The following is a 26,974-nucleotide window of genomic DNA, read 5'->3' on the forward strand; positions in this document are numbered from 1 at the left end:
CATACGCGTCCTGAAGACTGTTTTGAAGGTTTTACAATAGTTTGTTTCTACGAGAGACACAGGCCTGCCATTGAAGGACGTCCCCATGGCACCAACCCGCTTCAAAGACTGGCAGTGGAGACCGGTGCAGGACGGGCCAGCTCCCAGGACTTTTAGGATGGCTCTGGGGTAATTCGTGGTGGGGGCAAATGCTTCCAGTTGCAGGATCCAGAGGGCTGGCCGCTGTCCCCAGCCGGAAACCCCAGAGCGGCTGTCAGGTGTGTTTTCCAAAGCCCACACCCTGGGAGCGCCAGGCTTTCTGAGAACTGCTGACTGTCTGCTTCCTTCTCCTGGACGGCCAGTCGGAGCCAGACCTGTTCAAGCGAGGGCGGAAATCCTCGCAGCCGCGAAGGATCAGCCTGAGTGCCTCGCACTTAACAAGCGGGATCAGCCGTGCAGAGCCAAGCATCACGGAGGGATTAAAGATGGCTTGACTGCTCACGGACAGCCTACAGAACTCTCCGTGATTCATCAGGATCAGCAGAAAGAAGATCCTTCTGCAGAGCGCCGGGGCTCCGTGGGCTACCCGCCAACTGCCCGCACACTTCCGCGCTGCTGCTGGTCCAGATCCCACGGCAGACGCCGTCCCCCTTCTCTTCAGCATGAGTGTCCATCCGCGCGGGCCCGCTCTGGGATGAACCTGGGGTCGGGGACCCCAAGATCGTGGCCGCAATGGATGCAGCCACCACTGCCTGTCCCCAGGGGGGAGCGTGGTGCAGGGACCGAAGTCTGCAGCGTACTGTGTGACCCCCAAATGGGACAAGAGGTGGAGATGGAGGAAAGTCATCAAGGAAGGTGTGGTTGAAGCTCCCTAAAGTAAGTGGTGAGTTTTATCCTCGGTTTCGTCTGTGGTGAGTTTTATCCTCGGTTAGGAGCTCACGGCTGCAAGAAACGTAAAAATGAAAACAACATGGAATAAAAAAATGAAATAAAAGGATAAAAGAAATCTTAAAATGGAAACAGAAATGCCAGTTAGAACGTTCTTATTTCTGGAAGGACAGACACGTTCCGGCTTCAGCAAGAATTCCGAGTTCCCCCTGGGGACGAGTGAGTGACACTGGACATGTTCCTGGTCTATTTCTGTGTCACTGTTGTGTGGCGGCTTCTGCGGGAGACAGCGCTCCCAGCCACAGACCCGCCACCTGTTGTGCGAATCCTCACGCACGCGCACACCTCTGAGACACCTCTTCCCTTGGCACCGGCCCTGGCCCTCCGCCTCCTCGTGGGCCCCTTCTTGGCCTCAGGTCAGTGCAGCCCGATAGTGGGCCTTTCCGGACGCAAGCCTAGTTATGTTCTCCGCTGCTCCCGACCGACTGGACATATACGTGGACGGTGGCACGGCCTTGCTTCCGGACAGAGCTCTGCCCCGCGGCCTGCAGCGGCCGGCCAGGAAACCAGCCCACGAGGCCAGCTGCCTCGTCAGACCAGCGGGAAGTGGACTGCTGTCTGCAGTGACTGTTTGGGAGGCTGGAGTGGTTTCTGTAACAATCCACCCCAATGGCAGCTGCCCTACTTTCTGTCCCTGCTGTCCCATCAGAGCCAACCAGACAAACCCACAGGTGCTCCCCACCCCAATCACAGGGGAGCCCCCTTCTAGCTTCGCTTCCCCAGGCCCGTGGCCTCCCTGCTGAGCCCCTTCTGCACTGGGGGGCCCCCCACTGCCCTGCCTGCCCTCGGTCTTTGCCCCAGGACCCCTTTCTGTTACAGCGCCAGGGAGCGGCCTCTGCCTGCTCTCACTGGCTGGTCCTCCTTCATTTCCCCACCTCAGGGTCCTCTCTGCATGCTGGACCACCCTGAGGGTCCCCCCGGTGCCTGCCCAGCCTCCCTTCCCCCCAGCTCCATCTCTCTGCGGAGTAAATCTCTGCTCTGCCTCCCGTGCCCTCCACGCTGCCCAGCCCCAGCGGCCATTGCCCAGCCCAGGGAAGCCTGTGAGTGCACCATCCCCTTGTCCGTCCCTGGGAGTCCTTAAGTCGTGCCTGTTTTCCCCAAGGAGACACAGCTCCCAGAGTGGTCCTCCCCCTCCCCACACACAGCAGCCAGCGAAGTTCCTTTATACAGTAGGTGCTCCTTAAATGCGCTTGGCTGGCTGACTGAAGACTCAGACTCTGGTTGGTCCCTGCTACCCTCCTGACCACAAGAGAAATATTTGGGATATGCACGTGTTTCTTGCCTGCAGGGAGGGCTAAGTGCTCTCTCGGCTCCTGTGCTTTCTGCCCGAGCGAGCAGAGGGGCGGCTCTGAGGACACACGGACACACAGACACGCAGACTCTGAGGCCGTGGGTCCTGTTCCAGGGGCTGTGGGCTGGTTTCTCCAGGTGGCAGGTGCTGCTACCTCGGGGCACCCTCGCCTGACCTCCTCCCCCCAGCCCGTGTCTCCCCGAGGCCCCCTCCAAGCTGGGGCACACCGTGGGACAGACATCCAGTCGGTAATAAAAGGCAAACCTTCTGTTTCCTCAAATGACACAATATGCTAAAATACAGGGGGACATTTTTATAAATTAATGACTCTTACATATTCAATTTCTACCTTAGCTTGGCTTTGGTCCTTAGAACTTAGTTTGTTCTTTTTTGTTTTTGGCTAAAGTATTTGTATTTTAATCATGGGAGAAGTTACAAATGATTTCTAATGATCCCAAATGTCAAACTGTAAATTGTCCTTTTTAAGAAATGCTTTAGGGAAGGGGAAGTAGCTCATCTGTCTTCAAATGCCCATGACCCCCCTGAAACGCCCCCAGATGCTGCAGCTCCCCCGTAACACCCCCGGGTGCTACAGCCCCCCCCAAAACGCCCCCAGATGCTGCAGCCCCCCGTAACACCTCAAGGTGCTGCAGCCCCCCCTGAAATGCCCCCAGATGCTGCAGCCCCCCCGTAACACCTCCAGATGCTGCAGCCCCCCCCGTAACACCTCCAGGTGCTGCAGCCCTCCCGTAACACCCCCGGGTGCTGCAGCCCCCCCGTAACACCTCCGGGTGCTGCAGGCCAGCTCTTTGCAGGGGTCTCCTGCTTCACGTCCCCTCCCTGAGCAGTTGGAACCGCATCTGCTAGAAACACACACCGCCAGGCAGGCGGGTGGTCTGCTACGGCACATCCCAGGGTGTCCTCGGGTCTGCGCACAGTGCCCTGGACCATCTGCCTCCGTTGAGCGCCCTTCTCTGAACTTGTAGATTCTCTGCTTAGAATGTAGGCTCAGTGGCAGCGGCTCACACTGGCTCCTTATCACCGACCTTCTGAACGGTAACCGTATTTTAAAGTATTTCCCCAGCGCGCCGTGTCCCCTGGTTCTGCCACGCGGCAGAGCCCAGTCCTGCGGGCGGTGCCGGGGTGACGCTCGCGGAAGCGGCTGGAGACCAGGTAGGCTCCTTGCCCTGGAGGGAGGCACCTGCTGTGCGCTCTGCTGGCCCCAAGCCTCCTCCTGACCGCCCAGCTGTGGGGCAGCTCTGCAGACAGCACCCCGGCGTGGTGAGCTCACTGGCCAGGCCCCTTTTCAACATGTTGATATACTCCTCAAGCTGAACCCCAAGGATTAAGGAGGAAGCAAACCCAGGGAGGTCATGAAGACAGCTAAGGCCTGCAGCCGCTAAAGGAGCAGCAGGGCCGTGTCCATCGGCTTTGTTCCCGGGGAAGTCAAGGCGTCTGGATCCCAGGAAGACGAGGCATCTAGAATTAGGTCTCTTTGCTCCAAACCTGCCTGAGAGTAAATGTAAACATGCCAGCAAGCAGGTAGCTTGTGGCCCTGGGCAGACTGAAGTGTGTGTCTGCGTCTCTACAGGTGAGAGAAGGAGACACAGAGAGAGGGAGAGACAGAGGGAGAGAGGGAGCAGAGAGAGACTGAACTATGACCACGAGGACCCGCTGTGCCGCTGAGGCCACGGCTACAGGGTGTTTGGAGCCCGTTAGGACCAGATGGCCACCAGCAGCGGGAGAGACACCAAATCAGTGGTTTTCTCTTCATCACTGAAATCACAGAATTACCCCTTCCTGCTTTCTCATTAAAATCCCTTGTTGTCCCCACGTGAGTGGGATGCGTTTCTGGGCACTCTGGACCTGTGCTCCCCGAGCTGCCACGTGACACCCCAAATAAAGGCCTTTGTTCTCTTCAGTTTCGCCTCCTGTCTTGGGTTGGCAGCCCCAGGGGTCCACGGTGTCCCCGTCAGTGTGGAGTCCAGGCGTCCCGGTGGGAGACACATGGCCTGGTGGTCCTGTCCCATGGTGCCGGGACGGCTGGGACCGCAGAGGACAGAAGTCTGCAGTCGCCAACGGCTGCATTGGAAGGCCCCCGGGTGTGCAAAGCTCCAGCCACGCCAGGGATGACGTCGGGGAGCAGAGGGCGCCCCACAGACAGAAGCCCACGGCCGTCTCTCCAGAACGGCCTGCGCAGATGCCCGGGCACACCGCGGGGATGGAGGGAACCCTGTCTCCAGAGCCCCGTGCTCCCATCCCCTCGTGTGCCACGCAGCCAAGAATTAGATGCTCTTAGGAAATGTCTTGCATAACATCCCATCGGGGTGGGTTTGACTTAACTGCAGAAGCAGTTTTTAAAAAGCTTAGGAAGACCCTCTCTCCTGTTCGTAGGCAGATCCCATGAAGCGCTAGTGGGAATTCCACCCAGACTCGGGGAACGCCTGGTTTCGGTCTTCCTGAAGCGGCTGGGTCCTCCAGGGTCCGCACAACGCAGCCCCTGCGTCCTGCTCCGCGTCATCACCCCAACGGGCCCGCCTCTTTGCTCTAAAACACCGCCTGCTTTTTGAAATGTTTAGCTCTTCAAACTGCATCCTGAAACCAGCTGCTCGTTACATGAATGTCCATAAACCTACAAATATTTTGGCTGGTTTTCTTACTGTCTCTCCTTCCCAAGTTCTGGCCAACCGTGCATTTAGCCCCGGGGGAGGGGCTGAGGTCCCCAGCCACCCCTAGGCTCCACAGTGTAGACGTCCCCCAACTCATTCTTTTGGCCCCAGGCCCAGGGAAGCACTTGGGGCAGCTGGGAGGGATTCAAGATACAGCTGCTTTAGGAATTAAAAATGTTGCAATACTCAGCAGGCAGCTTCCCTGAAAATCCTGGAAAAGTTGAGGGGCAGTTTCTTTGAAAAATAAACACCAAAAAAGGTTATTTTTTCAAAAACACTTTTTTTTAAAAGATTTTATTTTTAAGTAATCTCCACACCCACTGCAGGGCTTGAACTCAACCCCGAGATCGAGAGTCACATGGTCCATGGACTGAGCCAGCTGGGCACCCCTTCAAAAACACTTTCATGCTCAGTTCTGTGGGTTGGAAGCACAGCTTGGGCTGCAAGCATGGGAAATGCATTGTCCCACCGCAGGTGAGGGCGCCCCCGCGGTGGGGAGTCAGGCTCGACCGCGTGCCAGTAGGAAGCAGCAGGCAGCTCGCCAGGAGATGGGCTGGCGAAATAGCGTGTTTATTCACGGTGAGGGCTTCCGGTGAGAGTCACACCCTGATTTCTCGAGTACTGCCCTACAACCGGCCCTTTAGGAGAATGCTTTTTTGGGAGTCCTGGGTTAGAAGGACTGGGGGTGACCACGCCGCCCAGCCCACGCAGAACAGGGCTGGGGGGCCGAGGGACCGGGGGGCATGTCCACCCCAGGAAGACGCTGACACAGAGGCAGTCTCACCAGTCTGCACTGAGGCGGGGAAACGCTCCCCAGAGCCACCGTGGTCCACGGGGCGAGCCTCTTCTGAGTGACTCCAGAGAGAAACCATATCGGCAAAGACGACACAAACCGCAGCCACACCCTGAACAGCCAACAAAGCCAGAGCCTGGTCCTTGGCCAGGAAAGGGCCTGCCGCGCTGGCCGTATGCTCATCTGCGGGTCCTCAGGAGGACGGCTTCCCTTGGCACCCCCGGTCCTTGTGCGGCCCGGGAGGCTCTCAGCCGACTGCCGTGGGCCTCACACCATCGTCATGACCCTGAGTGCCGCCGGCTGGAACCTTCGGATCTTTCTCTTCAGGGCCTTGGAGGCCTTGATGCGGCACAGTTTGGGTACTGGGGGCAGGGGTGGCCTGCGGGCGCCTGGGGCCCTCGGGGGCTGCGGGGCACACGCCCGAGGCCAGGCCCCAGCCTCTGAGTCACTGCTGCTGGACTCCCTGTCCCCAAAGTGGCTGGCGGTATGGTCGCTCGCCCCGTCCTCACTGGTCTCGGCCACAGTGGAGTGGAGCAGGGAGGTGCCCTCGGCCGACTGCTCAGAGCCCTCTGACTCACTCCTGACCCGGGCATCCTGGCGGGGCAGCTTGGGCCTGGCCCGGGCACACACCAGCCGCGGGCCCCCCGCTCTGCTGGCCGCTGGCCTGTGGGGCCCCAGGCTGCCTGAGATCTCCACGGAGGACAGCCACTTGCGCTGCTTCTTCTGCGCCTCCCCACCGGCCCCCAGAGCAGCCGCTTCCAAGGGGAACAAGGCCGGGGCAGGGGCCCGGCGACCCTCCCGTCGGGCCACCAGCAGGGGCACCAGGACGGGCATGGGGTAGAGTCTGGGCTCAGAGCAGGACCGGCTGGGTGCCACTCCCACCAGGGTGGGCCTCCTCCTGAGACCCTCCCCCAACTTGGGGGGCAACTGGGGGACTGCGAGGGTGCCCCCGGGGGATGGCTGCCCCCCAAACCGCAGCACCTTGTCACTGGCCCCTCTCTTGATCTTCACAGCCTTTGTCTTGAGGTGGCCTGTTTTCAGCCCCAGGAGGGAAGCTCCACTGTCAGCAAACGGGGGGTGGACACAGCACCCTGGGGCCAGAGTGGGGCTCTCCCTGCCCCCCTTCCTGCTGGGCAACAGGACGGGGCTCTCCTGGAAACTGAGAGCCGGCTGCTGGGCCTGGGGGTGGGCAGAGGGGGCTCGCCCATGCCCCGACTCAGGGGAGCCCACCATGGTCTCCCCACGGACACAGCTCCTTGGGGGTTTGGGTCCCTCCTCTGGAAGGCTGCTGGGGTGTGGGGTGGCTGGGAGGAGTGCAGGTCCCTGCTGCTCAAAGCTCTCCCTGCTGGTGTCCCCCCCCTGAGGCATGCCACCTGTTCCTGCTCTCCCTGGGGCGCACACCAGCTTCTCCAGGCTACCGTCACTGTTTGCTCTCTGGCCACCAAGCACCTGTGGGCACGGGGGCGCCTCGTGTCTTGGGGGTCCCTGCTCACCCACACTGCCCCTTGGGGGGGTCCCTCGGCCCCGCAGACTCAGCAGCCTGTCTATATAGGCTGCAGCTGGGCCAGCCTCAAGGACAGGTCTAGTCTGCATGGAGCCCAGGGCCGTGGGGCTTGGAAGGGGCTCCCTAGGGGGCGAGTGGCCATGACTCTGCAGGGCCTCCTTGTGTAGAGCAAAGAGAGGGCTCTGCAGAGCCACGGCGTGCAGGGGACTGGGGTACGGGTACACCTCCCTGCCGCCCTTGGACACCAGGTCACGCTGGTACTTGGGGTCCAGCACGGGGGCTGGGAGGTCCATCCCGTGGCAGAGAAAGGAAGTGGCCTTGGGGTCTGCACTGGCTTTCAGGAACACCATCTCGGATGGCAGGCCTCTTTCAAGATCACCTGGGAAGGAGAAAAATGAGCAAACAGGTGAAAGGAGAGACCCCAGTACAATCCTAGTGTCACTTCCCGCGCAGCGCCATGACCGTGCGGTGCCCTGTGCAGGTGTGGGCGGGAGGCCGGCAGGAGCAGCAGCCCACGGTGCACACCGATGCCGGGACATGAGCCTGCAGAAAGGGCTTGCTTGCACGCCACCCCCAGCACCCACTCTGGTCTCCCTCCCCGCCACAGCTGGCGAGGTAAAGCCTGGACTCGGAAACTGTCATATCCACGCCTCATTCACCCAAGGTTTGCGTCGCTCTGGCTGCTGTGTCCATTCCAATGACAGACAGGTGCCAGTCAAGTGTGTAAGAGTTCTGGAAGGGTTTTTAAAATTACATTCTGATGTCCACTTAAATCAAAAGAAAAAAATGCTTTTTATCATAACAGACTTGCTATAACGAACAGAAGTATTCCTGTCTCTATCCAAATACCAAAACAAGCCTATAGAAAATCTGGACTATTACCGTGGATTAGCACCAAACGTACACAGGGCTTCCCTGCTCTGTGCTCGGCCGCCCCCACCACCTGGCATGGGACCTCCCCCCCTTCCCGGCTCTCCTTTACCTGTGGACACTGGCCTGGGCCGGGACATGCCCTCCTCCGTGGCCGGGGGTCTCCAGGCGGGCAGGGGCGCTCCGTGCACGGTGGTCTCGTCGGCTGACCGGGGCCGGCAGTCCCCCGCGTCGGCCCTGGCCGCGGGGTCAGCCGGCAGCAAAGTGCCCAAGGAGGAGTACATGCGGTCACTACACACGGATGTGCAGGAGGCGGACAGGGAGCAGGAGCCGACGTCGCTCAGCTCATAGAAGCCTAGGGGGTGAGCGGCGGTCAGCCACCTCGGCACAACAGCCCCTTTCCTGCCTGAACAGGGCCCTTGTGCTAAGGGGTCTCAGGATCTCAGCAAGGCGGGCACTGGGGAAGTTGGCCGGGGACCCCCCATTCCTGTCCACTGTCGCCCCATGAACACGGTCCGTGGAAGCCCCCTTCGCCCGTGCCCCCCCGCCTTGCCCCCTTCCTGGGCAAGTGGCTTCCCTCTCCCTACGTGGCCAGGCCTCGGCATCCTTCTCCCTCCCTCCCTGGTGCCTTTGGTAGTCAGAGGAGGGACAGCACACTGGGGCCTCCAGTCCAGGCAGGGCCCCTGCAGCACCAGCCCCCGCACGTGGGCTACCTGAGCTGGGCCTGCTGTCACTGTCGGCCACCTCGCTGCAGGGCCGCCGCACGTCCAGCTGCAGCTCACTGATCTGCCGGTCCAGCTGCTCCAAGTGGGTTTTCAGGCCGACATCCTGGCGTCGTAAGCGGTTCTAGGAAGGGCAAGTGTGAGAAACAAAGCCGTCGGAGGCAGAAAGCAAGCTCGGCGCCCCACGGTACCTCGGCGCCCGGCACACAGTGTAACCTCCAAACTCCACGGCTCCAGCTCCTTAAGCCGACAGCTCCTCTCTACTCCCCGGGACAATTCCCCTGCCCTCTGGTCACCAGAGGAAAACAGCCCCCGGCCCTCCCCCGCCAACCGTTTCCCACCCGCAAGTGCAGACTTTTAAACAAATCAGCAATTCCCAACTAGGTGTTCCTTTAAGAGGAGGCTGATGGAGCCTCGGAGCGTAACCGCGGGATCGGAAGCAGCACCTCTTCTCGCACGAGGCGCAGACGACTGTTCAGCGGCTGCTCCCGGAGCTTATGTAAGAACCTACTTTCCCACGCTCACGTGCCATGTTCTCTCACTCAGCCGGCCCTGGGTGACCCCAGACTTTCCAAGGGCCTAGGAAAGTCCCAGGAGAGAAAAAGGCCCCCTTCTGTGTACCCCCCCTTTGCAGGTGGCTCTTCAGGCCTTGTGGAGCCCTCGAGCCCTCGGGGACAGGGCGGGGGTGTGGCAGGAGGGGGCAGGGCCTGACTCAGCGCGCCTCAAAATCTGCCCGAGAATCTTCTGGGTTTGGAGGGTCACATCCTAGCTCTGCCCTGAGGCGCTGTCCTCCGCAGCCCTCAGCCGTAAATGGGTTATTACGAGCATCAGCCGAACGTGTGTGCCTGTAATCATATAACATACATAATATGTGTATGCGGTGAACGCCCATCACACGTATTTGCACACGTTCCCACACGTAAACAATGTAGAATGAGCACGGACAGCGTCACAAACGCCGACTTCCTTCTTTCGGTTGTAAGACAACACCGTCCTCAAGGTCTGCTGCATAAATTTCTTATTTTCATCAACAATTAAATTTAAGGCAAGTAATGAATGAATGTAATTATGTGGTTCACCCTGTTTAAGAAAATGATTAATTGTGTTTCAGATTTAATGCAGAAAGCGAGGAATTCCCCTGAGCCCCATAATTATTTCAGTAATTTCGGTCTATGAGGATGCGGTCCAAGAGGGAAGCAGGCGGCAGTAATTTCCGATTTTTATGAGAGAGTCACGTGGGCACAGCATTCGGACACCAGCCCAGGTGAGCTGAGCTGGGTGAGAAGCCCAGGGCCAGACACAGCGCCTACTGCTCGCCAGACCACCACGCCCAGGCCACCACAAGTGGGCCACCTTCCCTGGGCCACCATGCCCGGGCCACCGTGCCCAACTCCCCGTTGCTCCAGGACCCCATCCAGAGCTCTGAGAGCAAGCTCCACGGGTTACAGCAACGGAGTCTCGCAGCCATAATACTATCTGTAAACAGCTCACAGCAAAAACCAGTCCTGAATTTAATAAAAACTTCATAATCCCCGAACCATCCCGTCCAACCTAAACACCTGGCTTCTTACTCTGAATATTTTTACAAAGGAAAACGCTACCCAGGTGAAGAGCAGTGGCGGAGAGAGCCAGGGGGTATGCAAAGATGGGCTCCGGCCAACTACCCTCCCCATAAAGAACACGAAATTCAGGCAAAGGGGCCAGTGTGTGTTTTTATTGTAAATGACTTTTCTTTTCCTGTCATGAAGTCGGGCCACAGCGCCAACAGAATAGTAGGTTCCTCTGTTAGGTCACACACGACCCGACACTTAGAAACCGATCCGGCCTCTTCGCTTCCAAATCATGATGGTCTGGACCTTCTGAAGGAGGAGGGCACCTCTGGATGTCCCAGTTCACGTCCTTCCTCCCTCTGATCCTCTTCCTCCCCCCAAAAAAGTCACCTCTGTGTGCTTGTGCTGAGATTAATTGCTCTGTGATTAATGTTTGGCCCGCCAGCCCTTCGGCGGGTGGTTTCTGATTAATGCCGAGAAGCCGCGGACATACAGGCTCTCGGGGATTCGCAGATGACAGACCATCCTCAGGACCCCTGCTAGTCCGTGGGGCTTGGCCATCCAGGATTTACGCCCTTCTCATTCACCCTCCCCCATCCCTCACCTGGGGTTTCTTTGTCTGCTTTTCATTAACTCCTTCTCGGCATCTAACTTCGTGCTAATAGTTCTGAGTTCGGTCTGTGACCAGGACAGCATGACCTACGGCAACCCAGCCACAGAGTCTCTCTCTCCATGTATTTCTTCTGCAGAGAAAAGCCTGCAGACATGTCAGCGCTGGGGGAACGGGACCGTGGCAGTCACGTGGATCCCCGTCAGAGCAGCCAGTGAGCTTGGGGGCCACCTCCTCCCCACCTCTGTCCCCAGCATTCCGGCTGTCAGCGCAGCGTATGGTGTCAGAACCCCCCAACCTGTGTAAGGGGCCGAGGGGGAAGGGAGCGCACTCCGCAGTTCCCCAGGAGGTGGGATCACCTGAGCGTAAACGCAGGTTCCTAGGATCCTGGCCACACCAGGAACCTGCATCTGGACAAGCTTCCCAGGCAACGCAAAGGTTTCCTACGATCCCAGGAAGCTTGAGAACTGCAATCCGGGGAACGCCATGAAAAACAGATTCAGCTTATCCCTTTCTCTGAAATGTTTACTTTAGGGACCATAAGAGAACCGTCTGATTTCCACTTGCTTGTCTTCGGTTTCCACCCACGACCCAGCATTCTGGTCTCCTCGAACCTCTACGGCAGAGTCAAAGCACAAAAAGGAAAAAACAAATGCCCTCAAGTTCAGGGTACACCCATGGCGTCTGAAACACCTTTGTTCTTTCCTCAAAAGCCGAGAGTATGCAAAGCAAACAGAAACGTGAATTCCGTGTCTGCCCCCTGGGCCTCGCTGGCGGGTAAACATGACCGCCAGGCTGGAAAAGAGGCCCATCAATCAGTAGCAAAGGCCCCAGGGGCACAGATCAGCCTCGCAGGTACCGGACAGAGGCCTGGCACAGTCCTGGGGATGCCCTGCCCTCACCGGTGACCTCGAGCGAGTTCACGCCCCTGTGAGCTCACGAGGGGAGCATGGCCGGTCCGGGTCCTCAGGCTCACGCTGCAGAGCAGCCCGCCCCTGAGTACTTAATGCCACAACCTGCCAGTGGAAAGGAAGCACTGCATGCTGCCACTCTGAGGACAAGTCACGACCAGCAAAGTCAACTCCTGGGAAATTCTTCAGGATAAGATTTCACTGCAGGGTCCCCAGAACCTTTCTTCACTTGCAGCTATCTGCACCTGTCCCACCGACGCTGGCAGCGCCCTCTGCTGGAAGGTGGGGCTTCCTGCCTCCTCCGGGGCATCCCAGGCGACGTCAGTGTGCCAGGCACCTAACTCCTATGAAACCTGGACGGGAGCCACTTGTGAGGGAAGGACAGATCTCCCTGAAGTGATCAACGGATAAGCACAGGACTGGCCAGAGAGGTGCAGGCGCCCTGCTCGGGGGTCACAGGAGCATCACTAGCTCAGAAATCTAGCACAGGGAGACAGTAAATGTTCTCTTCTGTGAGAGCAACGGAAGTCGCTCCCTTATTTGCTCACCAAATACTTGCTAAGCACCTACTGCATGCTCCTTCGGCCCTTCAGGTGCGGCCCGTCTGTAACTGTTAACGTGCAAACTGTGCTAAGTTCCTAATTGCAGTTTAAATCCCCGAAACGCTCACACTCATGCCCACTGGGGAGCTCCTGCAGCACAAGCTGCCGAGGGGTGGCTGCGAGTCCTTCCTGTCTTCACACCTGAACGGTGACGCCCGGTCCACGCCAGTGTGGGGGTGAGGAGCGGGGCTGTGAGGTCTGCGACCGTGTGCTGGGGACGAAAGGCTTTGACTATACTCTTCATCACAGAACTAATATTACTCCTATTTTTTTCCCTGCAAGAAAATGTAAAAGTGTTAAGCCCTAGCTGATGTCACACAAATTCAATTATTCTTCTCTTTTGATCATGTAATCCATGCCAAGAACAAAGTTTGAAGAAAAGTCTACGTGTTCCTTCTGGTTCCCACATAAAAAAAAAAAAAATTAAACAAAAAAACCTGTTTGATCTCTTCCAAAGGCTACTTGTAATTAGAGGCTGACGACTCACAAGTCTGATTTGTGTATTACTTAAGTCAAGTTAATCATCAGCTGTGCCCCTGCCCTACCGGCCAGCATCAGGGCAGCATCTGGGCAGCTCCCCGTTCGTCCCCGGGAGCCATGCATCTCCGTGAGCTGCTGTGGCCTCGGAGCTCTGGGTGCCGACAGCGCGGAGCCCGGACAGACCACTAAGGGCGGGTAAAACAAGGCAGACGGTCCTGCTCCAGAGCGGCTCAGTCACAGGCAGAGGGGAGGCTACACGGGCAGGGCCCAGGCTGTACTCCCTCCACCTTCCGCCTGTCCTTTGCAACAGGGGAAGACGACCAGAGTCCGGGGAGGCGTCCTCCAGATTCCGGAATCCAGGAACACCTAATAAGCCGGTAACGTTCGGAGCCGAGCTGATCACAAGGCTGCAGAACCATCCGGGCTGCTTTGTGAAGACAGCCGCATCTTTCAAACATTCCGAATTTAAAAAATTCCACTTAGGAGTACCAGGATTAACGCCATCAGATAGGAATCGTTCTATACTGCCCTTTCATCTCTCCTTTAAAGCATACTGCAGTACTGGAAAAGCTCGTGAGGAGAGAGAGCCTACAGCAGATTAAACACGGGAGGAGCGACAATCTGAGTGTCTTCAATGCTATAAAGAGGAGCTGGCATTTGGAGACACGAAGGTAAAGCAGTGTTAAGAGGTTCCCGGTTCCACCGCCTGTGGGATTCAGAGGACACGCCTCATTTTACAGGTCAGGTTACAGTTTAAAGTTGAAGAAGCTTTCACGCGATACCTGCTTTCCTCAACATTTTGTTGCAATGACAGGACCCCATTTAACCTGAGCACGTTGCGGGGACAACTCGGGCTGCGTCCTGCACGCAGGCACTTTTGTTCCCGAGCCTGCGCAGCAGGGACACCTGTATCCGGGCCCTGACACCAGGATCCCAAGCAGCGCCCACCAGGACGAACGGACTTCAGGCGCTCTTATCAGAACAGCCCCGGAAGTCGAACAGGAAAGCACGCGGAAAGCCCCTCTGCGCGGGGAGGGAAGCAGCGCCAGGGTGCAGCCCCAGGGCGCCTTTCAGGATCAGGATCCTGATCCCTATGCCTCCGGCCTCCGCGACCCTCTCATTGGACCCGAATCGCGTCCCCTGAAATCCCAAAGGGTGCCCTTCAATCAGTGGGACGGCCCAGCCGCCGCGCTGCCCGCACCAGGTGGCACGGCTCCCCGCCGCCCCGCGCGCCCCAGCACCCCCGGGGCCCCGCGCTCCTTACCAGCTGCTCCTGCAGCGCCGCCAGCGCCGCCTCCAGCCGCAGTTCGTGCGCGCGGGGGCCGCGGGGGTGCTCGGGGTGCTCGGGGCCGCGGGGGGCGGCGGGTCCCGGCGAGGGCTGCATGGCCAGGGCACCCCGCACGCGCGCCTGCTGCGTGACGCGCAGCCCCTGCAGCTCGTGCAGCCCCGCGAGCGCCGCGCGTAGCCGGGCGCCCACCCTGCGGCGGTCCCAGCCCGCGGGCCCCGGCGGGCCGCTCGGCGCCCACATCCCGCGCCTGGCCTCCCTCGAGCCTGCCTGGCCTCCCCCGAGCCTGCGTGGCCTCCTCGGAGCCCGCCCGGCCTCTGCGGCCTCCCGGAGCCTCCTCGGAGCCTCCCGGCCGCGCGCGCGGCCTCCTGCGCCGCTTCTCCCCGCCCCCGCCCCGCAGGTCTCCAAGGTGGGGTGGGACCTATCGGTGGCCGCGGAGGGCGGTGTTTGCACACGCCCCGAGGTCACAGCGGCCGCCCCCGGGCCCGCCCAGTCGTCGGAGCCCCGCGCCCTTGGGGGCCCTGGGACCCAAGCCCTGCGGTGAGTCTAGAGGGGACCAGAGGAGAAGGAGGACCGCAGCAGGAAAGCCGGAAAGGGCCGAAAGGGGAACAAACGCGGTGAAAGGTTAAGCTTTTTTTTTTTTTTTTAAATTTAAGATAAATTCTTGGGACAGTACCACATTGTAAGGACCATGTTACCATTTTAAGCTTGTTATAGATTTGAAAAACATATTATCCACTTTTCCTAATGTGTATCTGCAGTTGGAATCCCCCCAATTTATTTATTTATTTTTTGGTAATAATAGCTTTACTGAGATGCAATGCACGTATCATTATAATTCACCTATTTAAAGTGTCCAGTTCAGTGGTTCCTCCTGTATTCACAGCCATCACAAGGTTCCACTTTCTGGCTACAACGGCTAACCTGCTGTAGAAAGTCACGTGCTAACTTTTAGCTGTATATTTTTACTTCCCTTGGGTGTAGACGTCTGAGTAGGGAACTACTGTGGTAGATCTTTTGAAGGTCTAACAGACTGCTTTTATTTATTTGTTTGTTTGTTTATTTTTATTAGTTTCAGGGGTAGAATTTAGTGATTCATCAGTTGTATATAACGCCCAGCGCTCATTACATCAAGTGCTCTCCTTAACGTCCATCACCCAGTTACCCCAGCCCCCCCCACCTGCCCTCCAGCCTCCCTCAGTTTGTTCCCTGTAGTTGAGTCTCTTATGATTTGCCTCTCTCCCTGTTTTCGTCTTATTTTATTTTTCCTTCCCTTCCCCTGTGTTCCTCTGTTTGGTTTCATATGGTATTTGTCTTTCACTAACTGACTTATTCTGCTTAGCATAATACCCTCTAGATCCATCCATATCCTTGCAAATGGCAAGATTTCATTCTTTCTGATTGCTGAGTAGTATTCCACTGTATAAATGTACCTAATCTTCTTTATCCATTCATCTGTCGATGGACGTTTCTTACACTGTTGGCGGGAATGCAAACTGGTGCAGCCACTCTGGAGAACAGTATGGAGGGTTCCCAAAAAGTTAAAAATAGAGCCATCCTGTGACCCAGCAATTGTACTACTGGGTATTTATCCAAAGGATACAAACACAGTGATCTGAAGGGGCACCTACACCCCAATGTTTATAGCCGCAATGTCCACAATAGCCACACTATGGACAGGCTCTTATATTCTCAGCAGCACCAAATGGAGGACCAGTATCCCCACGCCCATGCCAGCATTCGTCCTTCTGCTTATAACCATCTCAGTAAGTGTGAAGTGGTATCTCCCTGTGATTCTGATTTTATCTCCATGTGACTAGTGACGAGGAGCATATTTTCATGTATGTATTGGCCACTTGTGTATCTTCTTTGGACAGATGTATATTCAGATCCTTTGCCCATTTTTTTTTAAGATTTTATTTATTTATTTGACAGAGAGACAGCCAGCGAGAGAGGGAACACAAGCAAGGGGAGTGGGAGAGGAAGAAGCAGTCTCATAGCGGAGGAGCCTGATGTGGGGCTTGATCCCAGAACGCCGGGATCACGCCCTGAGCCGAAGGCAGACACTTAATGACTGCGCCACCCAGGCGCCCCCCTTTACCCATTTTTAAAATTGGGTTTTAATTATTGAGATGTAAGTATTCTTTATGCATTCTAGACACAATTTCATTATCAGATGTATGATTTACAATGATCTTTTCCCTTTTGTGGAGTAATACACTTGAGAGTGTATAAAAAGTACACTTTTTGCAGCAAAATTGTTTTTAATTTTGATGCAGTCCAATTTATTAATTTTTTCTTTTGTTGCCTGTGCTCTGGGTGCCCTAAGACACCATTGTCCAACCAGACGTCAGAGATCACATCTGTGCTTTTTTCTAAGAATTTTTATGGTTTTAGTGCTTATATTTAAGTCTTTAATCCATTTTGAGTTGTTTTTTATGCATGTTATGAGGTAGGCATCCAAGTCCATTCTTTTGCATGTGGATGTGCAGTTGTCCTGCCACCATTTTCCCCATTAAATTGTCTTGAGACTCTTGTTGATAATCAGTTGGTCCAGAAAATCAATTTTTGGATTCTCTGTTCTGTTACACTGGTGTATGTGTCCTTCTTATGCCAATTCCACAGTGCTCTGAATACCACAGCTCTGTAGTAAGGTTTAAAGTCCGAAAGTGTAAGTCATCCAACTTTGTTCTTTTTCAAGATTCTTTTGGCTATTCTGGGTCCCTTGCATTTCCATATGGATTTTAGGATTGGCTGGTCAATTTCTGCAAAGAAGTTGGCTGGGATTTTGATGGAGATGGCATGGAATCTGTTGATCGATTGAAGAAGTATTGCTACCTTAAGGTTAAGTCTTCTGAACCATGAACATGTGATGTCTTTCCATATATTTATGTCTTTAATTTCTTTCAACAGTGTTCTGTAGTTTTCAGTGTACAAGTCTTGTATTTCCTTTGCTAAATTTATTTCTAAATAAAAATATTTACAAAGTTCTTCTTGATACTATTGTAAATGGAAATGTTTTCTAATTTAATTTTCAGAATGTTCATTGCTAGTTTATAGAAATGAGCAGTTGAATTTGGTGTACAGATCCCAGTAAACTTGCTGAATTATTTATTAGTTCTAGTAGATATTTAGTGGATTCCTTTCATTTTTTCAGTTTACAAGATCATGTTGTCTGGAAATAGAAATAGTTTCACTTTTTTCCTTTCATATTTGGATGCTTTTAATTTCTTTTTCTTGCCTTATTGCTCTGTCTGGAACTTCCAATAATGTCATACAGAAGTGCTGTGAACAGGTATCCTTGTCTTGTTGCTGATTTTTGAGAAGATGTTCAGTCTTTTACCATTGAGTCTGATGTTAGCTGCAGGTTTTTCTTAGATGCCTTTTTATCAGGAAGAGAAAATTCCCTTTGATTCGTAGTTTCTTGAGCATTTGTATTGTTGAGTTTTCCAGGATATCCTATGATTTTTTGCTGTTGTTGTTTTCTTGGTTCTGTGTGCTTATCTTGTGTAGTAGTGGAGAAAGAGCATTAGGCTGGAACTTATGAGACCTCAGCTCCAAGACCCCTTGCCTCCAGTTTTCTCAGCTCTATAATGAGTGTAGTGAAGAAGGTCCCAGATGCTAGATTTTCTTTATAGATAAATTCATGATTCTTCCTTTACATTTTCTTCTGCAAAGAGAGACAGAGAGAGGGTTAGACTGGATATGAGCCCTTGTTATCTGTCTTCTTCCCATCTGTGGACTCTCTTTGTGGTGTCTTTTGGAGAATAGAAACTCTTCATTTTTCTGTATTCTTATTTATTATTGACCCCTTTTGTGCCATTTTAAATAAATTTTTGCTCATCCAAGCACTTCAAGATATTATTTAATGCTGCTTCTAGAAGCTGTATTATTTCACTTTTTCCATTTAGAGCTACAATCCACCTACAGTGGTTATGTATTGTATGAGGTAGGCGGAATCACTATTTTTGTCAAACACATATCCTAGTGCAGTATTTGGTGAAAAAAAACCAAAAAACCAGTCCTCTTTGAGCTGTGGTGCACTGCCACCTTTGTCATAAATATATTTAGGTCTGTTCTGGTTTCCCTTTTCTATTTGATTAGTTTGCCTATCCTGGCACTTGTCCTAATTATTGTGGCTTTTTATGATGTGTGATACCCAGTAAAGCATGTTCACCCCCCTTTTTCTTCAAGGGTGCCTTCAGTATTCTTGGTACTTGACAATATTATGTAAACTTTAGAATCAGCAGCTAGATCTCTACAAAAAGCCTGTTGGTATTTCGATGGGGATCACGTTAACTCTGTAGTTACATTTGGAAAGGAATGGTCTCTTTATAATACTTCTTTTAATCCATGGACATGAAATACCCCACTATTTATAAAGATTTTTTCAATGTCTCTAAATAATATTTTATAATTTTGTGTGTAGAGATCTTGCACATCTTTCACAAGGTTTATCCCTTCTTTCTGAGTGTTTTTTTTTCCTTATACTATTGTTGATGTTACCTTTTAAAAATTTATTTTATTTTTGTTGATGATATACAGAAATACCAGGAAGGTCTCTAACAATTTTGCTAAACTCATTTATTCCCTTGAATAATTTATCTTTAGGTTTTTTAAGGTTTTTTCCATATACATTCATATCATCTGTGACTAATGGAAGTTTTAATTTTTTCTTTTCATCCTTATACCATCTATCTATCTATCTATCTATCTATCTATCTATCTATCTATCTACCTACCTACCTATCTATCTCGCTACCATCTATCTATTTATTTGGCTTTATTACCATGGCTAGGACCTTCAGTACAATGTCAAAACAGTGATGATGCCAAGCATTCATGTTCATTTCCAAGGGCAGTGGGAAGGTTTTGTACATTTCACCATTAAAAATGACGTTTACTGAATGTGTTTTGTAAATCTGTTTATCAGATTAAGGAAGTTATCTTCTTTTTTAGAATGGATATTTAATTTTACCAACTGTATTTTCTACTATTGAAATGATTATACTACTTTTTCTTTTTTTATTAATATGAATTATGTTAATTGATTTACAAATAAAAAGCTAACCTTGCATTTCTGGATAAACCAATTTGGTCATGACGTATTTTCCCCATTTATATATTGCTGGATTTAGTTTGGTAGTATTTTGTGTTAGAGTTCTCCATCCGTTTTCATGAGTGAGGTCAGGCCCTCCTTTTCTCTTGTGTATTTTTTCTCAGGTTTCCAGAATCAGCGCCATGCTGGCCTTACAGACCGAGTGAAAATACTCCTTCTTGATATTCAGTGCGAGGGTTTGTGTAGGATTAAGATAATTTTATTCCTAAATGTTTGGTAGAACATTAACGAAGCCATCTACACCTGGGTTTTTTTGGTGTAAAAGTTTTAAATTATGACCCAAAGTCCTTGAATAACTGTAATTACTCAGACTTTCTGTTTCTTCCTCATCAGTTTGTTACAGGTGTATTGTTCCAGATCGTTTGTCATTGTGTCCATATTTTCAATTGCGTTGACATAAGTGTTCTATAATATTGTCTACAAAGATGTATCAAATATGTGTACTCCCTGCCCAGCTGTTTTCCGATCATTTGGCTACTTGCGCTTTCTCTCCTCCTCCCCTCCCCCGCCCGGCCCCCTTGATCAGCCTTAGCAATAGTGTAGCGATTTTATCAGTTTTCTCAAAGCGCCAACTTTTGACTTTGCTGGTCCCGTTTTTGTTTGTTTTCTCATCCATCAGTCTATTTTCCTCAGTATTTGCTTCAGTCTGTTTACTCTGGGTATAATTTACTAGATTACCTTTTCTAATTTCTTGAAATGGATTCTTCACTCATTGGCCTCTCCTTCCTCCAGTTGGCATTGCTCAGACCTCATTTGCAGTGGACAAGAACTTGTTACTGGGAAAATGCTGGGTCCTGCCCCATCTTAGATTGCGTTCATAGTCTTGACCTTAAGAACAGATTGTGGGTTCACCTCGCCTGCTTGGCCTACGTCTGAATTTGGAGCTTTTCTGCAGAGGACAGTGAGGACAGCTGTCACGTGGAACGGCGTTAGGGAGGAAAAGTCAGGCATGGAATCTCAGGTTGTCTTAGAATGTGAGAAATAAAAGGAATTTCAATATCTTGTACTTCTTTCTTCTGCCGTTGTCTCCTGTCCCTAGTGTCAGAGGCGGAAAGGGGGTCCAGAAAAGTAAGCTTTCTCTTGTCTAAGGCAACCCTCTCCCCATTGCTCATTGTTAAATCACGACAGCAGTGGACTCTGCTCTCTCTCCCTCTCACACACACAAGATGAAAGTGGTTTCCCCTATCACAAGTGCCCCGAGAATGGGTTTGAGGCCAGAGAACAGTTTCAGGCCCCCAGCAGGGAAGTGGATTTGTACCAAGGCCCCAGGCTCCCTTGCAGTATTTTCTCCAGCTTTCCCACCCTTCGTCTCATTCCTGCTTCATTGGTCCTATCCTTTATTTTCCATGAACTTGGAATTCTTGTCCATTTCTGAGGCACTTTATCTTTCTTTGTTTACACCCACAGAGAATGCCATTTCCTGGGCCCTGGAGAGCCGGCCAGAACCTGGGTGTGCAAGTCAGGAGTCCGGCCTCCTGGGCCAATGCCTCTGATTCCCAAACAGCAAATCTCCTGTTACCTGTACTGTTCACTACATCATCACCAGCCTCCGGATTTTGTTACATAAGGACACAGAAGGTCTGAGAAGAAGGAGCACTTTTGAGTTTTAGCCTTTTCTCATCTCTTCCTAACCACATTGTCTGAACTATTAGTGTTTGCATACCGCGCTGTAAAGCTATGTATCCGTCCAATTAAGAAAGTCAATGGACCTTATTCCAGATCATTTTTTTTTAAGAATTTATTTATTTATTAGACAGAGATAGAGACAGCCAGCGAGAGAGGGAACACAAGCAGGGGGAGTGGGAGAGGAAGAAGCAGGCTCACAGCGGAGGAGCCTGACGTGGGACTCGATCCCAGAACGCCGGGATCACGCCCTGAGCCGAAGGCAGACGCTTAACGACTGAGCCACCCAGGCGCCCCTATTCCAGATCATTTTTATGTCACATCATTTTTATTTTGTGGATACAGTAGCTTCTTGAATCTCTCTCTGGATACAAACTTTCTGTTTTGTTTTTCATCACCTCTGTTCTGTATGGTGTCAGCTTTTCTGTTTCCCTTTGACTCTCTTTCCTGTTGTGACTGAGGGTGCCTGGATGCCGTTCACCTGTGAGGCAATAGGGAACTGTACGTGGTACTTGAGTTTGGTTTCGTGGCAGAGTGAGAGAGTACAGAGCCGGCTGGGTGCTGTGCACACCCCAGCGTCAGACGTGAGGGGCCGTGTTTGTGGAACCGGCGCCGCGCCCCCCGCGGGGGTGTGTTCATTTACACAGATTGTAGGTGGAGGGATACTTTGCTTTTGTTTGTGTGTTTACTACCATTTTCATCTGGTATTGGTAGGAACACATGTGCTCCATGCACTATTTTATATGACAATACACCAGAAATGTTTGCCGTTCAACAGTTTTTGCAAGTCTCAAGCTTATGAAAAAGTCATATGTTCGGTATAAAGAACTTTCTCCTTTTCCCAGACCCGTTGAGAATGCGTTGATGACCTGTTGCCCTATCACCATGAATACCTTAACGGCTTAGTGTGTATTTCCTACACACAAGGGCATTATCCTAAGTCGGCGATAATTAAAATAATCAATTAATTAAAGTAATTAATAATTAATCATTGATTTTAGTAATTAAATTCAGGAAATTGATGTTGATTCATAATCACCACCTAATGTTCAATTCAGATTTCACCAATTATCCCATCAAAGTCCTTCGGGTCAGAGCAATTCCATCCAGACCAGTGCATTTACCTGTCCCATCCTGCTGGTCTCAGTCAGGCCGGAGCAGGGGCTCAAACCGTTCTTGACTTATGACTGTACTTTTGAAGATTATGGGCCAGTTATTGTGAAGGATGCTCCTTGCTTTCATTTTGTTAAGGTTTCCTCCTGGTGCAGGTTATGCATCTGAGGTGGGAAGATTGCAGAAGTGATGCTGTGCTCGTGTCATGCACCCTACTGACGGGCGTGCACATGCTCACACCTGACGCTTCCCACCTTGATGACTTCATCTCTGTCTGTCACCTGTCTGCCAGTCTATCCATCCATCCATCCAGCTATCCACACACCCACTCACCCACTCACCCATCCACCCACTTATCCATCCATCCATCATCCATCCATCCTTTTCCTTCATTTCTTGTTCTTTCTTTCTCTTTCTTTCTTCTTTCTTTCTCCCATTTATCTTCTGTCTGTGATCTCTCTACTGTCTGTCCACGTCTCCCTCCCTCTGCCCTCCATCACCTGCTGCATCCCTTCAGTTCTTACACTACACACATTACTCTGTAGCTCCATCAGCATCCATCTCTTAGCAGATAAAGCCTGTTTCACTACGTGGACACACTGAATCTTACTTCGTTGATGCACGTTTGGTTGCTCCCTTTCTTTCTGCCATAGCAGTACCGCAGAAAGCATTCTCATACATGTGGCCTTGTTATTGTTGCTTTTATTTCTGTAGTCTGTGTTCTCAGGAGTGGAATTTCTGATGTCTGAGAGCATCTGTGTTTTTATCTTAACATTGCAAGATTTTCTTTCAGAGAGATCATAGCAATGGCCAGCAGTATGTTAGTGCAAACTCCAGACCCACGTCATTGCCGATACCGAATGTCTTCCTCTTGAAAACTTTGAGTGGTAAAAATGTAGTATGTCCGCGTTTCTCCGGTGAACACACTGCGACTCCTAGTGAGTGCGACCACCCCTTCGGGTATCTGTTAAGAGCTTTTACGTCTTACCACTGGGCCTGTTTGCTCATATCTTCACTGTTTGTCTTCATCTTACTGTTTGGTAGGAACTTTCTGTGTGTTCTGGCTGTTCTTTGTTGTGGGTGTTGGTCACGTCCTCCCCCCCACCCAATCTACTGTTTTTCTCCAACTTTATGGTATTCTCAACATATCAGTACTTAATATGTTCTTCTTTTTTTTTCCTTTTATGATGTCTTTTATGATTATTGTCTTACTTGAAAAATTCTTTCTTATTTCAACTTGAAGTCACTATTTTGGCAAACTTTAGTCTTTCTTTTTTTTTTAAGATTTATTTATTTATTTTAGAGAAAGAGAAGGGGCAGAGACAGAAGTAGAGGGAGAGAGAATCTCAAGCAGACTCCACGCTGAGTGCAGAGCCCGACACGGGGCTTGATCTCACAACCCTGAGATCATGACCTGAGCTGAAATCAAGAGTAAGACACCACCCATTTTTATTTTTCTACAAGCATTACCTGTGTAACTAAATAAAAATGTTAAAAATTTAGGGGCTCTCTGTGACTTATAAAATGAAAGATAGCAGCTGAATTTTGTCTTCAAGCCTCTCTAGCTGTGATAGGACCACATTTGTACAGTAGTCAAAGGAAATTTTTAAAGTGAAGGCAGTTACAGATATTCCTCAGCTAGTGCTCAATAAAGACTGTAACAGCTTTATTTTGATTGAAGGGAATGGCACATTAATAAAGTTGTAGCAAATACACACTGGCTTCTATGCATTCAAACCAACCGTATTAAATTAATAATCACACTCTTGCCAAAGGCAAGTGGGGATGATGCAGTCGGGTGCTGCTTAAGTGCATCGGTCAGCAGATAGATTTTTCTTTATCTATAAAATAATCTCCTAAGAAATGGTTGGAACCTGGTGATGTCGCCCCGACCAGACTTGCGGGTGGGGCTCGCGTGTGTCTGCGGCTCGGGGACCGCTTCCACATCCCTGCAGCTCCTGGGCAGGGAGCCCCGTTGCGTGCAGAGATGGGAGCCTCCCGCCTGCGGGGCCAGGGCAGGTTGCCAGCAGGGCTGTAACCCCAACTCGAACCATCCTGTCTGCTTAAGAAGGGGAATGGCGGTACCCCGACGAGGCAGCGTTCTGTCAGCGGGCCACGCAGACATGCAGAGACGGCCCCGTGGCCCTGGGTGCAGGAGGGACGCGGTCAACATTGGGCTTCTGTCCCAGTGCGCCGCGGGGGATGGCAGTTGTCTGACGAGGCTCACGTTCGTGGTAATGGGTTTGTTGTGTGATGAGGCTTCTGTGGTTTCGAGAAACTGAAAAGATGATTTGCTAAGTCTGAATTCACATTCGAATAAGTTTTCAGTTTTCTTGACATTCATGAGGTGCCTTAAGAAATCTCTGTGTTTGGCTTTTGCACGTAAACTGGGTTATTTGGAAGCAATGCCGGCCGTCCTTGTGTCTCGATGGGCAGTGCAAAGGCAGGAAGCTCCACAGAACTTTGGAGAAGCTTTTCCCCTAGCGAGGGCCCCCTGGGGGCAAACACAGAGAAGGTGCTGCTGTGCGTGTTGGAGTAGGTTGGACTAGGGAAGGAAGCGCTGTCACAACTGCAATTTCCCTGTTGTACTTTGCCTAAAGGCACTATAAACCTCACAAAATGACAGCAGTCTTTCAGACGCAGGCGTTTTGACTTGATTGGGCTTGATTTGCAAAGTCACAGGGAATTTCTTCAACCTGGGAAGCAGGTAGGTACCAGGTAGCCGAGTAAACGGGCTGACGTACGGCCAGTAGTGTTCCTAGTTATTAAAAATGAAGTCACATCTTAATGCCTTTTATTTCTTCATTGTTTTCTGTCTGTGCGTGCATGAATTTAGAGTATCATTTCAGTAACACTTTTTTCTGAATTCCTTTCCTGATGACCTCCTGCTGGGTTAGTTTCCTGCCCCAGGATTGTTGAGATGGTAGATAATCTGTGATAAAGTCGCTGGACGTCTGTGTCCTTACATCAGCACATGGTAGTGTAGACGTGTACGGCAAAGTATCATGTATTTGTGTGTGTGTGTCCCCTGCTAAAAACCGAAAAGCTGCACTGTGTTCATAGTCGAGTCATGGTCATTTTTTAACAAGATTTTATTTGTTTATTTGAGAGAGAGAGCATGCATGAGCAGTGGAAGGAGCAGAGGGAGAAACAGGCTCCCCACTGAGCAGGGAGACTGATGTGGGACTCGATCCCAGGACCCGGGGATCATGACCTGAGCCGAAGGCAGACGCTTCACCGACTGAGCCACCCAGGCACCCCTCAAACATCTTTTCTGATGTATGTAAAATATTTGTATGTCTTCCTTGTTCAAATCTTTTGTCAAAAATTTAATTGGGATATTTATTATGGGTGTGTTAGAGCTCTATATTAGAGATATGAGGAGATGTTGTCAAAAATACTGTAAAATGGGAGAAATCTGGGACCACTTAATGTAGACGACAGCTCAGTAATGTGTGGAACACATTGGTAACACAATAAAAACAATAAAAAATTGTTCAGCATAGGACCCTAACTGATTGAGAGGCAATTCATTATAGTAGCTGTTTTCTTTAAGTGGTAATTACGTATTTTAGAAAGAACCTTATTGAAATTATTGAAAACACAATCGGGTGTTAGTGCTCTGGCCAGGATGACACCTGCCTCCCGGCTGTGTGTTCGCATCTATCACTCCTTTCCAGACACACACCCCCCGCTTGGGAGTCCCAAAAAGTGCCGCACACACGTCCACAGTTACTATTTTCTAGAAACTACTACATCATCCACAATCAAACACTTAAAGGTGAGGACACTCTTTAATCTTTGAGAAATAGGAAACTTATGGGTAAGTTTCTGTATCTGACATGTTTGTGAAACCATTTTGCATTAGATTAAATTAAGTGATTGTTTAATTGTGGGCAGAGACATGGTTTGCTGATGACTCTCCTGCGCTTTAGTTCAAGTAATTGCAGGAAGCAGTGAGAGCCAATTCTTTCTACCTGCAAATGAAGTGACTTAGAAGGAGGTTTGGCTTAGAGTCATGGGCGTCTCGGCTCCCAAGACCCTGTTCCCAGGTGCATCCGGCTGCTGTCCGTGAGCGGGCTGCTGCATGTGGCTCTCGTGGACCCCGAGGGGCTGCTCGCCGTGCCCCTCCTCCCCGGACGTCCGGAGGCCAAGCCTGGCTTGTGCATTCAGCCCACAGGAAGCCCTGAGCTCTGACTGAGGATGGGAGATGGTGAAGATGAAGGGACCCGTAGTTACACCACGAAGTGAGTGGCTAAGTCCTTGTCATTTTCTATTTTAGGGGGACATGTGTGGAGCTCTGGGTCCAAACGGCCACCACGATTCCCTGCACCGGAGCTGCTCATGCCGAAGTTCGCATCCTCATGGACATTTCTGACATTGGCGTTGCCTTTTCTCCATGTGACCTGACAAGCTCAAAGACTCCAAGACTCCATGTGACCTTCAGCTTGGTCTCTCCAAGCATCGGCTTCATTATTTGTGCAATAAGGGTTGTAACAGTAGTTACTACAAACCAGTCGTAAGGAAGCAAAGAGCCAGCAATGGAGCAGTCAGAACGGTGTTGGGCAGCCAGCAGGTGCACAGGTGATGCTAGCGGTGGAGCTATTGGCATGCGTCCCACGGAGTGGAGCTGAAGACACACCCTGTGGTCATCACTCACATGAGAAGTTCGGTCTGCTGATCACAAGGGTGAACGGGAGAGGAGATTCAAGTATGTTCCAGAAGGAATTCCAGAAGCGCAGAGAGACATGAGAAGGTTTGCAGTTATGAACCCAGTACTTAAAACTCTGAGACATAGAAGACTATCCAAAGATAACCGTTCAGTACACGATGAGATAGTAACGCAAATGATCTGAACACATTTTATTTAAGGAAAGGGTATTAAAATCACACAAGAATGTTTTT

General features: G+C 51.5%; 1 protein-coding gene and 1 long non-coding RNA gene across 3 annotated transcripts; one reads left to right on the forward strand and one right to left on the reverse strand.

Moving 5' to 3' along the window:
* Positions 1 to 5,071: 5,071 nt before the first annotated feature.
* Positions 5,072 to 14,457, reverse strand: DACT2 (dishevelled binding antagonist of beta catenin 2). Its single transcript, XM_045770607.2, has 4 exons — positions 14,194 to 14,457; positions 8,768 to 8,900; positions 8,167 to 8,409; positions 5,072 to 7,563 (listed from the first exon to the last, which is right to left on the reverse strand). Exons 1-4 carry the CDS (start codon positions 14,455 to 14,457, stop codon positions 5,948 to 5,950), a joined length of 2,256 nt encoding a protein of 751 aa, XP_045626563.2. The 3' UTR covers positions 5,072 to 5,947.
* On the forward strand, positions 12,960 to 26,974 carry LOC123775442 (uncharacterized). 2 transcript variants are annotated; one of them, XR_015726184.1, is made up of 4 exons: positions 12,960 to 13,124; positions 13,240 to 16,348; positions 20,741 to 25,348; positions 26,352 to 26,974. It is a non-coding gene; the product is annotated as an uncharacterized LOC123775442 (long non-coding RNA). The 2 variants fall into 2 exon arrangements; XR_015726185.1 differs by having other exon boundaries at positions 12,961 to 13,669; positions 16,150 to 16,348.

Source organism: Ursus americanus, chromosome 11 (assembly GCF_024610735.1).
Source record: "Ursus americanus isolate L20-20 chromosome 11, mUrsAme1.1.p, whole genome shotgun sequence".
NCBI lineage: Eukaryota > Metazoa > Chordata > Mammalia > Carnivora > Ursidae > Ursus > Ursus americanus.